We start from the raw sequence: 16,599 nt of genomic DNA, 5'->3' as shown, positions 1-16,599 counted from the left end.
TGAATTCTATCCACCCCTCTCCCCCCCTTCCCATTGAGGCAACATGATGTGGTAGAGGGGAAAGTGTGCAGAAGAGAGACTGGCACGCGTGCACAAGCACCACATGCTAGCATAGTTCTTGTTGGTCCCTGTTCTACTTGTTTCGAAAGTTATTGTGAATTTCTAATATGCTGTATGATATTTCTTATCCGGTAAATTGGAATAAGTGCTGAATGATGGAAGCAACTACAATTTGTGTGATTGGATTATCTTTCTCTGAGAACAGTCCAGAAAGATACTTCACAACAGGTTTATCAGGCAGCTTACTAATATTAATCCAAACTGTTTGTTCTGATTGTTGTGCAATAATTTATACGTATTTTTGGGACTGACTTGCTATTTGATTTGATTTTATTTATTTACAAGAGTGTCAAGACTTTCACATCACTTGCTTACATAAATGTAGCCCATATTCTGTCACATTATCATTGATTTTGAAATAATGAATGTTTGATGAAATAGCAACAAACAAATAAACTTGCAGTTTCACTGATGAAGAAAAGAACCTTCATACACTTTCTATTCAGAGTACCAAATTCAAAAAGAGATGCCAAGAACTGTTAATGAGAGATAGTTGTGAATATATTTTATATGAAATACCCATCATAGTGGTTCTGAGTGTTCTTGTGATTATCAAGTGCCGTAAGGAATTCATGTAAATAGTAGAAACAGTAGCAGTTCTTTGCCATTCAGCTGTAACTTTTTGTTGGTACTTAAACAAGCTATACTTGTCCTTTGGGTATCATAACATGTATCACACATTTTTGGCAACAGTACCAGAGATATACTGGTTCATTCTTGCGTGTTCATGCAGCACGTGGGAGGTACTTGTTTCATATACCATCCCTGCAGACAGTGGAAACTTCAACAATCCCAGCCTTCTTATGCTGAGCAGGTTGTGAAGCATGACGATCTTCAAATACTGTCAGGTAGACTAGGGATGCCAACACTGAACCAGTCATGGGGCCAACCCAGTACACCTGTGTGCAAGACAAGTCGTATCAATGGCAATCATTGTTATGAAATGCAACTTCAATTGCAATAAAGGAGAATTGAACTAGCTTGCCATCAGTGATGAAACACACTTCTAAATGTATGTACATAGGAGCAAAATATGACTAAAGCATGTTGAAACTTCATAAGATTTTGCATGCCTGATAAAGACTTTTACTAGCTACAGCAGTCAAAATAAGCATAGGACAGGTCGGTTTAAGCATACATGGCTATCAGGGTCGTCTGATTTGGTATTTCATCTATGGTACTTTGGGTGAATTCAAAATACTATGTTCAACAGTTACTGATGGCTGGGTTTTACATAATGAAAAACAAGGACACGATAGACAAATACATCTCAGATAAGAATATCAGACAAATAAATTATATCCCCATCAATAGAAATAGGAAGTAGTGATGCGTAAATTGTCACTCAGCATACTAACAAAAATGCCAAAGGTCATCCAACATATGCAAGAATGTAGAAACAATTTTAACAGCCACTCCTCTGAGAAATTTTAGTTTATTTTGCTTCATCTTTTTTTATATAAATGAAGAAATGAGTAATGTATTATTCTAATAGACACACCACATCTTCTTCAGTGTGTACTGAAATGAAAAAGCATTTAACTGCCACTCTTCTGAATAATTTTATTTTATATCGAACAATGGAAACTCCACATACAAATATCAATAATGTAGGAAAAGACAGATATATACTTACCATAAAGAAGACACATTAAGCTGTAGACAAGCACAGTTAGAAGACATTTACACAAAGTGTTTGGCCACAGCCTTCATCAGTAAAAGAGAAACAGAGAGAGACATACAGTTCATACACACAAGCAAGTATATCTCGCCCACACATGACCACCAACTCTGGCAGCTCAGGCTCAAATGCGACTATCACAGCAATTTGGTAGGGCCACGGAAGAGGAACAGATAGTAGTGTGTGCTTGGCGGGACAGAGGAATGGTTAGGGGGACAGAGGAATGCTGTCTGGTGGACTGTGCAGGGACTAGAATGCCAACAGGTGCAGCAGCAGGAGCTGCTGGAGCAGGGAGATGGGGACTCAAGGCCAAGACACGCTTCCTTAATTCCATCACAGCCTCAACATTTTCTCTCCCATCCGCTGCACCAGGTCCTCCTGAGCCCAGCATACCACGTTCCTAGACGTTGACGTCCTCCTCTCTGATGACTTCATCCGCACCTCTGTCAACATTAAACCCACCAACCACTAACAGTACCTGCATTTCATCATCTGTCATCCCTTTTACAACAAAAAAATCTCTCTCCTACATCCTGGTTACATGGGGATGGCATATCTGAAGTGACAAGGACTCCCATGCTCAGCATGCTGAGGGTCTTACCAAGGCCTTCATAGACAAACACTATCCCCTAGATCTAATCAGCAAACAGATCTCCCATGCCATTTCCCCTGACACCCCCCAATCCTCCCACCACTCTCAACAAATTCCCACAAAGGGGTGCCCCCTTCATCACCCAGTAACCACCCCAGACTGGAACAACTGAACCACATCCTTCGCCATGGGTTTGATTACCTATCATCATGCCCTTAATGGTGGGACATCCTACCTGATATCCTTCCCTCCCCTCCTAAAGTGGTGTTCCATAACCCGCTCAAACTTCACAACATCCTAGTTCCTCCATATGTCACTCCCAAACCCAACCCCTTGCCACAAGGATTGTATCCCTGTGGAAGACGCCACCCAGCACTTCCAATTCCAGTCCTGTCACAGGTCCATCTTCCACGATCAGGGACCGAGCCATATGTGAAAGAAACCATGTGTATTTACCAGCTTTGCTGCAACCTTTCCACAGCTTATTATATTGGTATGACTACTAACCAGCTGTGCACCAGCATGAACGGCCACCACCAAACTGTGACCAAGGGCAAGGTACACCACCCTGTGGCACAACATGCAGCTGTGTGTAACACACTTGAATTCAATGGTGCTTCACTACCCCTCCACCACCAGCTTTTCTGAGCTGCACTGATGGGAGTTATCCTTACAGCACATTCAATCCTCCCATAATTATACCAGCCTCAATCTACAGTGACATACTATCTCCATACCCTCCACCCAACAGTTTCCACAGCCTATGTCCCATCATCTCCTCCCCATTCTTGTTTCCCTGTCCCTTTGCTTGCTGTCCTCCACCAAAGCATCTGCCCGTCTTTCCCCACTCCTCTGCTTTTCGCTTCACCCCCTCCCCCTGCACCCCGCACCTGCCTGCCCCACTACATCCTGACACTGCACCAGTTGGCATTATTGGCCCTGCACACTCTGCCAGACAGCATTTCGCTGTCCCCGCACTTGTTCCCCTGTCCCCCCCACTACTGTCCCTTCCCCTTGCCCGCCCCTTCCAGAGTGCTGCTGCCATCCTACATAATATACCCGGGCCGCTGAAACATTGCACTTGACATTTGCGTATGAAGTTGGCAGCGTAACAGTGTAACAAGTGAAGAACGAGAGGCACTAGGCGTTCAGCATGGGGTGCCAGCCAATCACAGCAAAGTGACCACTGCTGTTACTCACGTGCTGTGATGTCAAAGTTCCCGTGTTGCCGGCTTTGTTTAGTGAATGTGTAAACAACGTGAATTGTATGTTGTTCACTGCATATTTTTGCTGCACTGTGTTCTATATCGTTGTGACTTTTGTTACATTGTGAGTTTACATACTTGGAAAATGGCACCGAAAAGACTTCGTTCACCTAGTGAGAATCCTTTGCGTCGAGGGGTGCCGCTAAACAGCCAGGCACTGGAGTTACTACGCAGAACTCGTGAGTTTTACGAGCAGGAGAAAAATTACATAAGCATTCATGGACTGCTGATAAAGTGGTGGAACGTACGTCAAAAACTCTTTGAATTAGTGCAAGAACCGTAGTAAGTAAGGGAGTATTACTACAAAACTTGGAAGATACTGAAGTGAGCCGTAATGATTCCGAGCTGTCTGGATCAAATAATACATTTATAACGACCCTGGGAAAGAAGAAAAAGCAGCCTAGTCCTATCACCGATTTAGATTCATTCCAGACTGATGCAATTTGCAGGCACGTTTATGCTTATTACAGGAGAAAAGAGTATCCAACTGTAGTTATTAGCCTCTTTAAAAGAAAGTGAACTCTTCAGGGGTGGTGAAACATCACTAAAAATTGTGCTAAAAAATGGGTTTCCGTTACAAAACACCAGACGGACAAAAAGTACTGTTAGAAAGGGCACATATTGTTACCGCTTGAAGCATTTTCTTGCACAAAATTGTGGGCAGAGACTTCATTCCATAATTTGGCTAGACAAAACGTGGGTTAATGCCGAGGAAGCTGTCAGTAAATGCTGGATGGATAACACACCCAGCAGTAGCGGCCATCAGCCGACGGGAAGAGGAGCTAGATTAATTGTGGTCCATGCAGGCTCCTCCAGTGGTTTTGTCCCCGACGCACTTTTAGTTTTTAGATCAGAAAAGACAGGTGATTATCATGAAGATATGGATCACACACGATTTGTCAAGTGGTTCAGGAACCTTTTAAAACAATTTCCTGTCCCTACAACAATTGTAATGGACAATGCTCCATATCATTCGGTGATACTGAACAAAGCCCCAACCACAAATGATCGGAAAGAAGTTATGGCGCAGTGGTTACAGGCTCGAAATATTGCAGTGGATATGAGTATGACAAAGGTTCTATTATATTCTCTTGTTAAAGAAAATAAGCCTACGACACCTACATATGTAGTAGATGAAATTGCCAAGGAGCAGGGTCATAGTGTACTAAGGCTGCTACCATATCACTGCCATTTCAACCCTATTGTGTTAGTATGGAGTGATGTGAAAAAGTACGTAAGGAACAACAACAAGTCCTTTACAATATCAGAGGTGGAAAAGCTGTTGCGTGAAGCTCTTGTGACTGTGGATGCAGCCTCATGGAGGAAAAAAGTTGAGCACGTTGAAAAGCTTATACGAGCAGCACAGACAATAGAAGGCATTATCAGTGGCCATGAACAATTAATGATTTGTCTTGCTGATGACGACAATGAAGATAGTTTTGGCGGTGAATCGGACAACAGTGACGATGGCAAGCTGGATGGAATTGCGTCATAATCACTGTAAATTGGTGAGAGAAAAATTACTAATATTGGTTATTTATTGCAATTCAGTTATTATATATTTTGTAAACTATGTACAGTATTGATTTTAAAGTACCAGTCATCAGATGCTTGTTTTCTGTATTTCTTTGCTCCATTATCGAAAGAGTGTGCATTGTTATGCTTTTACGTGCATTATTATACGGTTGTTTACTTCCTGTCATTGTAGTATAACTATAAACGAGTTTTTATATACTCTGTAATTGCTCAATTGCTTGCATTTACAAGACAGGATGGAAAACTGTATCACCTGCTGTTGCAACATCACTATTACAGTATAGCCAACCTAACTTGACAAAAAGTGAACTGTCAAGTGCAATGTTTTGCCGGCGTGGGTATAGTTCCATTCGGGTCTGAGTTGCCAAAGTTAGCAGTCATCTGTGCATAAGGTGTGCTTGCTCATGTGTATGAACAGTGTGTGTCTCCCTGTTTCTCTTTTACTGATGAAGGCTGTGCCCAAAAGCTATGTTAAGTGCCTTTTAATTTTGCCTGTCTGGAACTTATTGTGTTTTCTTTTTTTATATCATTTGTTTATGTAGATTTTCTACAAATTAAATTGTGTTGTTTGAGTTCTGTAGCAAAGTCATAAACATGATACATCATTTGAAGTTAAATGTTTCACCAATCCAGAAGACAAACACTTTTGCAATGAAAAAGTTAATACTTCATTCATTCTGTAATCTCATAAAACTAACAGCTGTGTCACTAATTTACTGCCAGATGATAAACTGAAGCAGTTGCAATGCCAAAATGTTATTTTAGTTCATGAAATTGGAGATGCAACTCCAGTAGTCAGTGGAATTAAACAGAATGTTAAAATGTTGTGACAAGGTGACACGTTACTAGTAATAATATCCTGAACCTGTGACCCACATATTTTAACTGTATCTGTGTTGAGTACAGTAAACGGTTGTCGAAGGAGGGTGAAGAATGTAGCATTGCAAATAAGTGGTTGACATTGATGACAAAAAGAAGTGAGACTGAAGCCCAATGTTGTTGCCCAATTAACTCCATTCAAATTACATTGAAATAAAGAGACTGCTAAGCCCCCCATTCAACAGTCAGATCAACAACAAGTGTGTGACATGCCTTCACTCTATGCAGAGAAGTCTGTAGTTTAATCCATGACACTGTTGCAGAGTTGATAGTGTGGAGCTTTGTGTCACCTTACTGCAGGGCAAATAGCTGCTATGTCAATTGCCTCTCTGGCCAAAATTCCATTCTGCTGTCTAAGAGAAGGGCTACTGCAAAAGCAAGCACTAAAGATCTCACCAATATGAACATGTAACTTATAAAATAAGAATCACAAAATAGTAGTAGCAAAACTGTTATTCATTGAGCTTCAGAAAAACAGGTGAGTGTCTTGTGCAATGATGAACTGTATCATGCTGTGGCCCTCTGTTAGCCATATTTGCCCCTAGTGAATGTGTATGTGTGTGTGGTGGCAGAGGGGGGGGGGGGGGGGGGGGGGGAGATTATTACGTGTGAGAATGAACTATTGTGAATGTGGAATTTTGTAATTTTGCTGTTTGTTCATTGGCTTCAGTTCCTCAGGTCAGGAATACTGCAAATGGCAATGGTAGGGCAATGGTCTTGTACTCCTGCTGCAAAAACAATTATGAACTAGTCTTTCCCATTTTAAAGATTGTGATGCGCCTATTTATTTAACAAAAGCCATAACTGAACAGTCTGACTAAATCTAATTAAAACAAACCAAATGGTCAGCCCAAGGTCATGATTCATTACCTTTAAGTGTCTTTCATTTATTCATCATGTCCTACAACTCACCAAGAAGGGAGAACATTCAGGGTATGCATTGTGTCTTGGTACCCACTAATAAAAAATAAGTGAATCACAGAAACTTAATCTGTATAGTGTATTAACACTAAACTGTCACAATACCACTTACTGTTATTCATGCTTATGTCAGCAAATTTAACAAAATAAATTAGAAAGAAAGCTGCTATTTTCTGAAGAAATTGCTACCTCCTCAGTTATACCAATTACCTGCTTTTTATCTCTTATTGGAAGCTTAATATTTCCCGGATTGCACTGGTATTTTACAAAGAATATAGATACCCATATTTGCAAAGAGAGTCCTGTTTACTGGACATTACTACTTATCATGCAGGGTTTTGCTGATTGTCATGTAGCTAGTAGAACTTTTCAATCCTTGAATTTAGATATTCAGATAATTGGTAAAAAGAGTTTCTAATGGGGTACATTGTTAATTTTCTTTTGAACTGCTAGAGAATTGCAGGTTTTGTTAGATGAGATCTTGTTTCATACCTTTGCAGCAGACTACATAGTTCCATATAAGAGACTGCAAAGTCCACATGAAAATTTTTGCTGTGTCTATGTTTAGATCATAGTTCACCTGAAACTGAATTTTACCGTTAGGAACAGAAACCATTTAGGAATAGATATGTTGATGTGGGTATAAGAATTCCAAGAGTCTTAAAAAGGCTTCTTCATGATGTACAGTTTTTTTCTGTACAAACACTTTTATTTCCTTATTCTGAATCTGTGCTCAGACTTAATCTGAGTGTTACAGTACCGATTAACATGGCGACTGGAAATCACCAAAGTTAATGGAGAAAAAGTTTGCTATGTTCAGGGGAATGAAAATAAAGATCTTCAGACTTCTACTTCTGTAGAGTTCAAAAAATTCGAAGTACAATACAAGCTGTGGGAGTGGCAAAGACATATGTACATCATACTGATTCAGTCACAAACCTGAGTAGGTTAATTTTTATGAGTATCCTGTCAGAGGATTTGTTGATCAAGAAAAAATATTTGACAATGTAAAGTGGTGCAAGATATTCAAAATCCTAAGAAATGTAAGTATGCCCTTGAGGGAAAGACAGGTAATACGCAGTAGGACAGGAAAAGAAAAAGATGTGAGGCAGAGTTGCAGACTTTTTCCACTACTTTTCAAGCAGTATATTGAAAAAGTAATAATGGAAGTAAAATGAAGTTTCAGAAGAGGATTTAAAATTCAGGGTGAAAGTATAGCAATGACAGGATTTTCTGATGAGAATGTTATCCTATTTGATAAAGAGGAAGATTCACAGGACCTATTGAATGGAGTTAACACTACTGAGCACACATAATGAAATGAGAATAAACCAGGAAAGACAAAAGTATTGAAGACTACCACAAATGAGATTAGCAACAACCTTAACATCAAAACTGGAGACTACAAAGTAGATGAAGAGAACAAATTCAACTAACTTGAAAGAAAATAATGCCTCAAGGCTGAAGGAAGTAGGACGTCAAGCGTAGGCCTTAATCTGAGAAATCTATTATTAGAAGCTTATGTATAGAGCACAAAATTGAACAGAAATGAATCATGGACTCTGGAGTAACTGAAAAATAAGGAAGCATTTAAGATATATATATAAAGATTTATAAGGATGCTGAAAATTAACTGGAGTAATAAGATAAAAAAATTAGAAAGTTCTCTGTAGAATTGCTTTTGACCAAAAAGCCTTTTTCTGAATAAGACAAAACACACACACACCATTCATGCAAACAACTCACCCACACATGACCACTGTTTCCGGCTGCTGAGGCCAGACTGTGAGCAACTGCACATGATAGAAGAAGCAATCTGGCTGGTGGAGGTGAGGAGAGTACTGAGGTGAGGAAGAGGAGGGAAAGCAGTGTAAGAGTGGGGGATGGCAAATTGTTGCTTGTGGGAGTATACAGGGACATGGTAGGTAAGAGGGTAGGGCAGTTAGGTGCAGTTGAGAGGTTAGACAGGGGGTGGGGGGAAGCAAAAATGTAGAGAGGTAAAGGACTGTGGACTGAGGGTGCATTGGTGGAATAGCAGAAGCCTTTGCAGTGCTGGAGTGGTGACAGGGAAGGGGATAGATAGGTGAAAGACAGTGACAAATGAAGACTGAGGCCTGGCAGCGTACAGGAACGTAGGGTATATTGCAGAGAGAGTTCCCACATGTGCAGTTCAGTAAAGCTGCTATTGCCAGGAAGGATCCAGATGGCACAGGTTGTGAAGCAGTAATTGAAATGAAGAACACTGTGTTGAACAGTGCACTCAACAACTGGGTGGTCCAGTTATTTCTTGGCCACTGTTTGTCTGGGGCCTTTCATGTGGATAGGCAGCTTGTTGGTTGTCATGCCCATGTAGATTGCAGCTTAGCATGTAGATCACTGGACTGGTTTCACAGGTAGCCCTGCCTTTGATGGGATAGATGATGCTTGTGACCAAAGTAAGTGGAGTTGGGATGATGTATTGGACAGGTCTCGGATCTCTGTCTATTAAAGGGAAGTGAGCCATGAGACAAGGGGTTGGGAACAGGAATTGTGTAGTTGCTCGCAGTCTGACCTCGGCAGCCAGAGACTGCTTTCATGGTGTGTGTGTGTGTGTGTGTGTGTGTGTGTGTGTGTGTGTGTGTGTGTGTGTGTGTGTGCGCTTTTTGGCCAGAAATTTACTTGTTTAGCAGTCTTTTTGTTGTGCCTGTCTGCAATTCAACATCTTCACTGTATGATGAGTAGAAATATATCCTATTCATAATATTATCATTATTTCATCCTGAATTTTCCATTGTTTAGCTAGAAGAATAAGTAGGATGATAGTACGTGTATTAAAACACCAGTAAATAACTTCCACGGCACTAAAGAGAATCATAGAAGGCAAAGATGATAAGGCAAGACTAAAATTAGAACATATACAACAAGTAATTATGGACATTAGGTATAAAGATTACTCTGAGATGATGGGTTTGGTACAGGAGAAGAAATCACCCTTCCCATTGCTCTCACTCTAATGCTGGGCAGTTCTGGTACTGCAGTGCTACAGTCAACTGGATTTGCCAGTAATGCTTCAACTGTATATCAGTTTTGAATTTAAGTGTACTGTTTTCAGATAATTTATGTAAAAACACTGATTTGGAAACAAATGTGCCTGTTTATTTTTGAAATAACACATCCAATATAACTCACCCAATGTCCATCCCAGATGTTGTGCCAGATGGCAGGACCAAAACTGCGGGCTGGGTTCATGCTGCCTCCAGTGTAATGGCCCTGCAAAGTTTGCAGCCAGCAGATGCATCATGGAAATACTTACAGAAGCACCAAAAGAACCAATAAAGACTGTAGCTACTATAATACTGTAAAGCTTGTGTAGAGAAGAGACAGAAATGCTTCCTGGGCTTACGCAGAACATAGTTAATAAGGTTGCACAATTATTAAGACAGTGGAGTTATGTATAAAAGGAGCAAGATACAAATTTCTAATCAGCTATCGTGATTTACATTCTTCCAAGAATGCCATTTTCTCTGCCATTGTTTTCGAGTAAAGCAGATTTCAAATGTTCATTGACAGCACTGTAAATGTGACATTGAACTCTAATATTCATTTTTTCTCTTATGTGATTGTGCATATGGTGCTAAGTGAAGTGGAAATCTTAAGTGTAAGGCATTCTCCCCATCACATTGTGTCAAACACTGATCATGAATGTAACAGAAATATTTGTTCATGGAGTTTACTGAGAAATAATTGTTCTCAAACTTCTTCCCACCTTTTAACATTGAAGCATAGTCAAAACAAAGTTTATATGCAATTACACATACAGTATGGATATAAGTGGGGAGTTAATAACTTCTTGGAGACTGAATACAAATTCTGTATATTAAATCTGAACCATTTTCAGTTAAAGAAATAAAAATTTATATGATAGTTGGCCAACATCAGTTCACCAAAAGCTTTAAAGAACTCAGAATAAATTTTAACTGTCATCAAGAAATACATGGGTCTGGGAAGAGGGTATAATGAGTTCTACTGTGTAGAAACTCCTCCTATCTATGAAGTGTACATTATGTTGCCAAATATTTTCGAACAATTGCTCTGTGTAATGTCTGATTATGCATTAGTGAATAAGTAAGTATTACTACAATGCGTCAGCACAGTAGGCATACCATGAAGAAAGAAATCACAGCACCAAAAAATAATTAATGTAGAATAATGAAATATCAGGAATACATTTGTCTATGTAACATACTTAAGTGATTAACATTACAAGATGACAGGTTAATGTAAGTGTGAGACAAGCCATTGCACATGTGAAATGCCTGTACATTAATAACTGGTGTAACTGCCAGAATGTATTGTGCAAGCAAGCAACTGTGAATACATTGTGTTGTACATGTGCCAAATGTCAGTTTGTAGGATGGAGTTCCATGCCTATTGCACTTAGTCAGTCACTACAGGAGTGGTTAATGTTGTGTGTGGATGATGCCGGAGCTGTCATCCGATGATGTCCCATAAGTACTCAATTGGAAACAAATTTGGTGATTGAGCAGGCTAAGGAACATATCGACACACTGTAGAGCATGTTGGGTTACAACAGCAGTATGTGGGGAGCTTAATCCTGTTGGAAAATACCCCTGGAATGCTGTTCACGAATGGCAGTACAACAGGTCAAATCCCCAAACTGACATACAAGTTTGCAGTCAGGGCGTGAGAGTGCTGCTGCTGTCATACAAAATCGCATCCCAGACCATAATTCCAGGTGTAGGTTCAGAGTGTCCAGCACGCAGAAAGGTTGGTTGCAGGCTGTCGACTAGCCTCCTCCTAACTAACATATGGACATCACTGGTACCAAGGCAGAACCAGCTTTCACTGGGAAACACAACAGACTTTTGCTATGCCCTCCAGTGAGCTCTCACTTGATGCCACTGAAGTCACAAAGGGCAGTGGTTTGGGGTCAGTGGAATCCACACTACTGGTCATCTGGCTCGAAGCTGTCCTTGAAGTAACCAATTTATAACAGTTCATTGTGTCACTGTAGTGCCAACTGCTGCTCATATTGCTACTGTGTATGCAGTACGATGCACTAGAGCCATAAGCTGAACATGATGGTTTTTCCCTCTTGGTAGTTCCACATGGCCATACAGAGCACAGTCTGCTTGCAATTGTACATTCTCGTGGCCACCATTGGTGGCAATCACATACAGTGGTTATATTCCTTTCAACTCTTTCTGCAATATCACAGAAGGAACATCCAGCTTTTTGTAGCCCTATGACATGTCCTCATTTAAACTAAATGAGGTGTTGATACTGGTGGCTTCATCATTCTTGACTAACATCAACTCACCATGTCCAATCTCAAAGATAACTAATACTCATGACTATTACATTGTGTATTTAAAGAAAATTTGATTTGCATCTTAACAGTGGTACCACTAGCGCCACTCTTACACGACTGGTATGAAACTAGAATAAACATCATCACTCAGATGTAGAAGCAGGCCTGCCAGCTTTCAATTATGTTGCACAATCCTTGGTGGTGTAATTTTTTTATCTCAATGTATTTTCATTGGTTAAGTGTTAATGGAGAATGGGGCATGACAGTAGGAGCCTTCAAGTTCAGCCCTCTGTTAGAGAGATTGCACACGAGATATGTGTGCCAAACCATACCTAATGGGATATAGTCACAGACTAGTGGCAGGTAGCCCATGTGATATCAATGAGCTGATGCTGTATTGAGGCCTAGTCCTCTAAGGTAAGGTTGAGAGCTCCATGCTTTTGGTAAGCATTTGACAACAACTTCAGGATCACAGGCTGCATTTAAGATGTGTTTGAGTGTAAATAATTTTATACTTTGTGTGTCTTCATATCAAACAGATGAACAAGACCTACTCACCTTCTCCCGCTCCATGCAATAGAAGCACTTCTTTGCCACCAATCCCTCCAACCAAAACCACCCTAATTCCGACATTAAAGCCTGCCTCTTCCAGTTCATAAGACCATCCAATCGTGATCCTCCTGTCTCCCCCCGTTGCACCTAACCAACCGCTGGTCACCTTCCAGGAATTCTTTACCTCCAACTTAGCCTCACCATCCTTCCCCAGGTCCCTTCCTGAGAACACCAACCTTTCAGTGGAAGGAAGAACAGCCATACACTACCTCAAAACAAACCCTGACCTAATCATCTTACCTGCAGAAAAAGGTTCTACAGCTGTTGATATGAATCACAGTGACTACCTGGCAGATGGTCTCTGCTAGTTATCTGGTGGAGGAGTCAGACAATTGGCAGAGGCCTTCTGCCAGGTAGTCATTGTGATTCATAATAACAGTGGTGGAACCTTTGTCTGCAGGTAGGATGATTAGGTCAGGATTTATTTTGAAACTGTGTAATTCCAACACTGAACTCTGCCTCCTCCAGTTCATATGACCATCCAACTGTGATTCTCCCCTCCTCCCATCTAACCACCATCTATATAAACAAATCTGCCTCTCAGACATGGGCACCAACATGGCATGTTCGTATACTAACCTTTTAAGGCCATCTAGAGGAGACCTTCCTCCTTCCTGACCTCCATAAACACCAAACCCATAGTCTGGTTCTGTTTCATGGATGATATCTTCATGATCTGGTCCCAGGGCCAAGACACCCTATCTTATTCCATGGCAACCTCAACACCTTCTCCCCCATCTGCTTCACATGGTCCTCGATTACCCAGCATGCCACCTTCCTAGATGATGACCTCCTCTCTGATTGCTCTATCCACACTTCTGTCAACATTATACTGACCAACCACCAACAGTACCCAAATTTTGATAGCTATCATCCCTTGCACACCAAAAAATCCCTCCCATATAATTTGGCCACCTGGGGCAGAATGTCTGCAGTGACAGAAACTTCCTTTTCAGTATACTGAGGGTCTTACCATGACCTTCACAGATAGCCACAACCCCCAAACCTAGTCCGCAAACAGATCTTCCATGCCATTTCCCCTCACACCCCCAGTCCTCCCGCTACCCCCAAGAACCAGTCACAAAGGAGTGTCCCCTTCACCACCCAGTACCACCACAGACTGGAACAACTGAACCACATCCTTCACCAGACTTTGATCACCTATTGTCGTGCCTTGAAATGAGGGACTTCCTACCGAAGATCCTTCCCACCCCTCCTAAAGTGGTGTTCCATCACCCACCCAACGTCCACAACTTCCTAGTCCATTCCTATGCCACTACCAATCCAAACCCCTTGCCTCAAGTATAATATCCCTGTGGAAGACCCAGGTGCAAAACGCACTAGATCCACCCATCCAGCACTTCCCATTTCAGTCCTGTCACAGGTTCATCCTACCCCATCAGGGCCTGTGCCACCTGTGAAAGCAGCCATGTCATTTACCAGCTCTGCTCCAATCATTGCACACCTTTTTATATTGGTATGACTACCGACCTAACTGGGGCCAAGAACACAGTAGACCACCCTGTGGCACAACATGCAACTGAACATAACACACTTGATTCCAATGGCTGCTTCACTACCTGAGCCATCTGGATCTTTAATTCCACCACCAGCTTTTCTGAACTGCACAGATGGGAGTTATCCTTACAATAAATTATCCACTCCCTTAATTATCCCGGCATCGGCCTACAGTTATGTATTGTCCCCACACCCTCCACCCAGCAATTTCCACCCCATCTATCCATCATCTTGTTGCCATTCTCATGTAGTTCTTGGCCAATGCATCTACATGCTTTCCTTACTTCTCTCCTTTTTTGCTCTTTTTTGCCCCACCTCCTTGCCCCACAACCTCCTGACACTGCACCTGTTGATAGTGTAGTCCCTGGACACTCCACCAGACAGTGTTCATCCCTCTCCCCACCCTTACACTACTATCCCTTCCTGTTCCTCGCCCCATCCAGATTGCTGCTTGCATCCCATGTGACTGTTGCGTTTCAGCCCAAGATGCTGGTGTTGGCAGTCGTGTGTGTGTGTGTGTGTGTGTGTGTGTGTGTGTGTGTGTGTGTGTGTGTGTGTGTGTGTGATTAACAAGAAAGTTGGTTCAGTCACTATAGACTATGTATGTTTCATAGGTCCTGAAAAGAAATTGAAAAGAAATACTTTTTCTTCTTTTTTTCACTGTATGTCCAGATAATGTCCGGGTCTGTTCATGATGGGCAATCAGCATCACACTAGCTGGTAAATATTTCAATTTCTATTCTGTTACAAATAATTTTACTATGCCAAACAATGGTTACCCTTTCTGGCAGATTAAAACTATGTTCTGGTTCTGGGCTCAATATTAAACCCTGGCTTTCAAGAGCAGTGGTCTTACCTACTTAAACAATCCTGCTCACAGCTGTGAAGACAGGTAATAAGTTGTGCCTGGGGAGCTTGGTTGGTAAGAGCATTGTCTACAAAATGCAAGGCTCCAGGTTGAAATTGCTGCCTAGCATACAGTTTTAATCTGCCAAAAAATTCAAAATACAGTACACTGCAGAATGAAAAATTCATTCTAGAAATGACCCCTAGGCTGTGGATAACCATGATATCATTTCCAGCCAAGTTTCCAGTAGAGCTTCTGTGTCTATAAATATACTTCACAACCTGCTATTCAGTGTGTGGCAGACATAAGGGACTTAGTACTATATTAGTGTTTTCTTTCCTCTTCCACTCACATATTGAGTGAAGGGAGAATGATTGTATGTATACCCATGTATAGTTATAATCTTTCTTATCTTATTCTAATGATTCTTACTCAAGATACACGATAGTGACAACATAATTTTCATGCAGTCTCCCTTGGATACTGATTTTCTAAAGTTATTCAAAAGGGTTTAGCAGAAACAACATTGCATTTCTTTCTCAGTGAAGAGTGAAGTTCGCAAAGTAGGAGAGAGGTATTGTTAGAATTGAAGCAGTGAGACTGAATCATGAGTCATTCCTGGATAACTTAGCCATTGCCTATGAAAGGTAAGGGTCCAGATTCAAAGCCCATTTTAGCACACAGTTTTCATCTCAAAAGACATTTCAGAAGATTGCACATCTTACTGTAGAGTGAAAGATTATTTCTGAAAATAGTTATATAAATCAAGGAAATTTGTGTGTTCTACCTGAATGTGAATCATGTAAAGTTTCTTCTGTGTGTTTTTGTATTTTAAGTGTTTGTGTTCTGTTTTTCTGGGGAGGGAACCAGCCAGGCATTTGTGTAGAAAAGTTTAGAAACTCATTATAAATAACACTCAGGGTAGCCAGTGTGCCAAACCATTGGTAGTAGGGGAAGGTAGATAGTAAGAAACTGTGCCATCTCCCAAATTGATCTGCATCTGTAGAGTCAGAGCCTGTAAGGATCAGTTACAAGGTAAGGAATTGTGCCTTAATTTACACAACCATGTAGGCCAGCATCCCATGTAAAATATGAGATTCTGAAATTGTGAATAAACTCTACAGATTTTCATATTTACTCTAATATTTTCTTACCCTTCTGGATGTATATTCACCATCATTGAAAATGTAAATCTTTCTTACCATACTCTAGTATGTATTCAAAACTCCCAAAATGAGCTAAGTCAAGACCTATCACTACTGGCCAGTATTTTTACTGTAACTGTGTACCCTTCTTATTAACAATTTGGGAGTGTAC

General features: G+C 41.0%; 1 protein-coding gene across 1 annotated transcript in view; it reads right to left on the bottom strand.

Annotated features, from left to right (window-relative positions):
- Nucleotides 1-428: 428 nt before the first annotated feature.
- The window catches only part of LOC124616278 (aquaporin TIP2-1-like), a 74,293-nt gene continuing 58,122 nt past the window's right edge, over nucleotides 429-16,599 (bottom strand). The window contains exons 5-6 of the mRNA XM_047144580.1: nucleotides 10,163-10,243; nucleotides 429-1,019 (exon numbers count right to left, since the gene is read on the bottom strand). Coding sequence (XP_047000536.1) covers nucleotides 873-1,019; nucleotides 10,163-10,243 — 228 coding nt within the window. The 3' untranslated portion in view covers nucleotides 429-872. The remainder of the gene's footprint in view (nucleotides 1,020-10,162; nucleotides 10,244-16,599) is intronic.

Source organism: Schistocerca americana, chromosome 5, assembly GCF_021461395.2.
Source record: "Schistocerca americana isolate TAMUIC-IGC-003095 chromosome 5, iqSchAmer2.1, whole genome shotgun sequence".
Lineage (NCBI taxonomy): Eukaryota > Metazoa > Arthropoda > Insecta > Orthoptera > Acrididae > Schistocerca > Schistocerca americana.
This window is presented reverse-complemented; position numbering and strand designations above follow the sequence as displayed.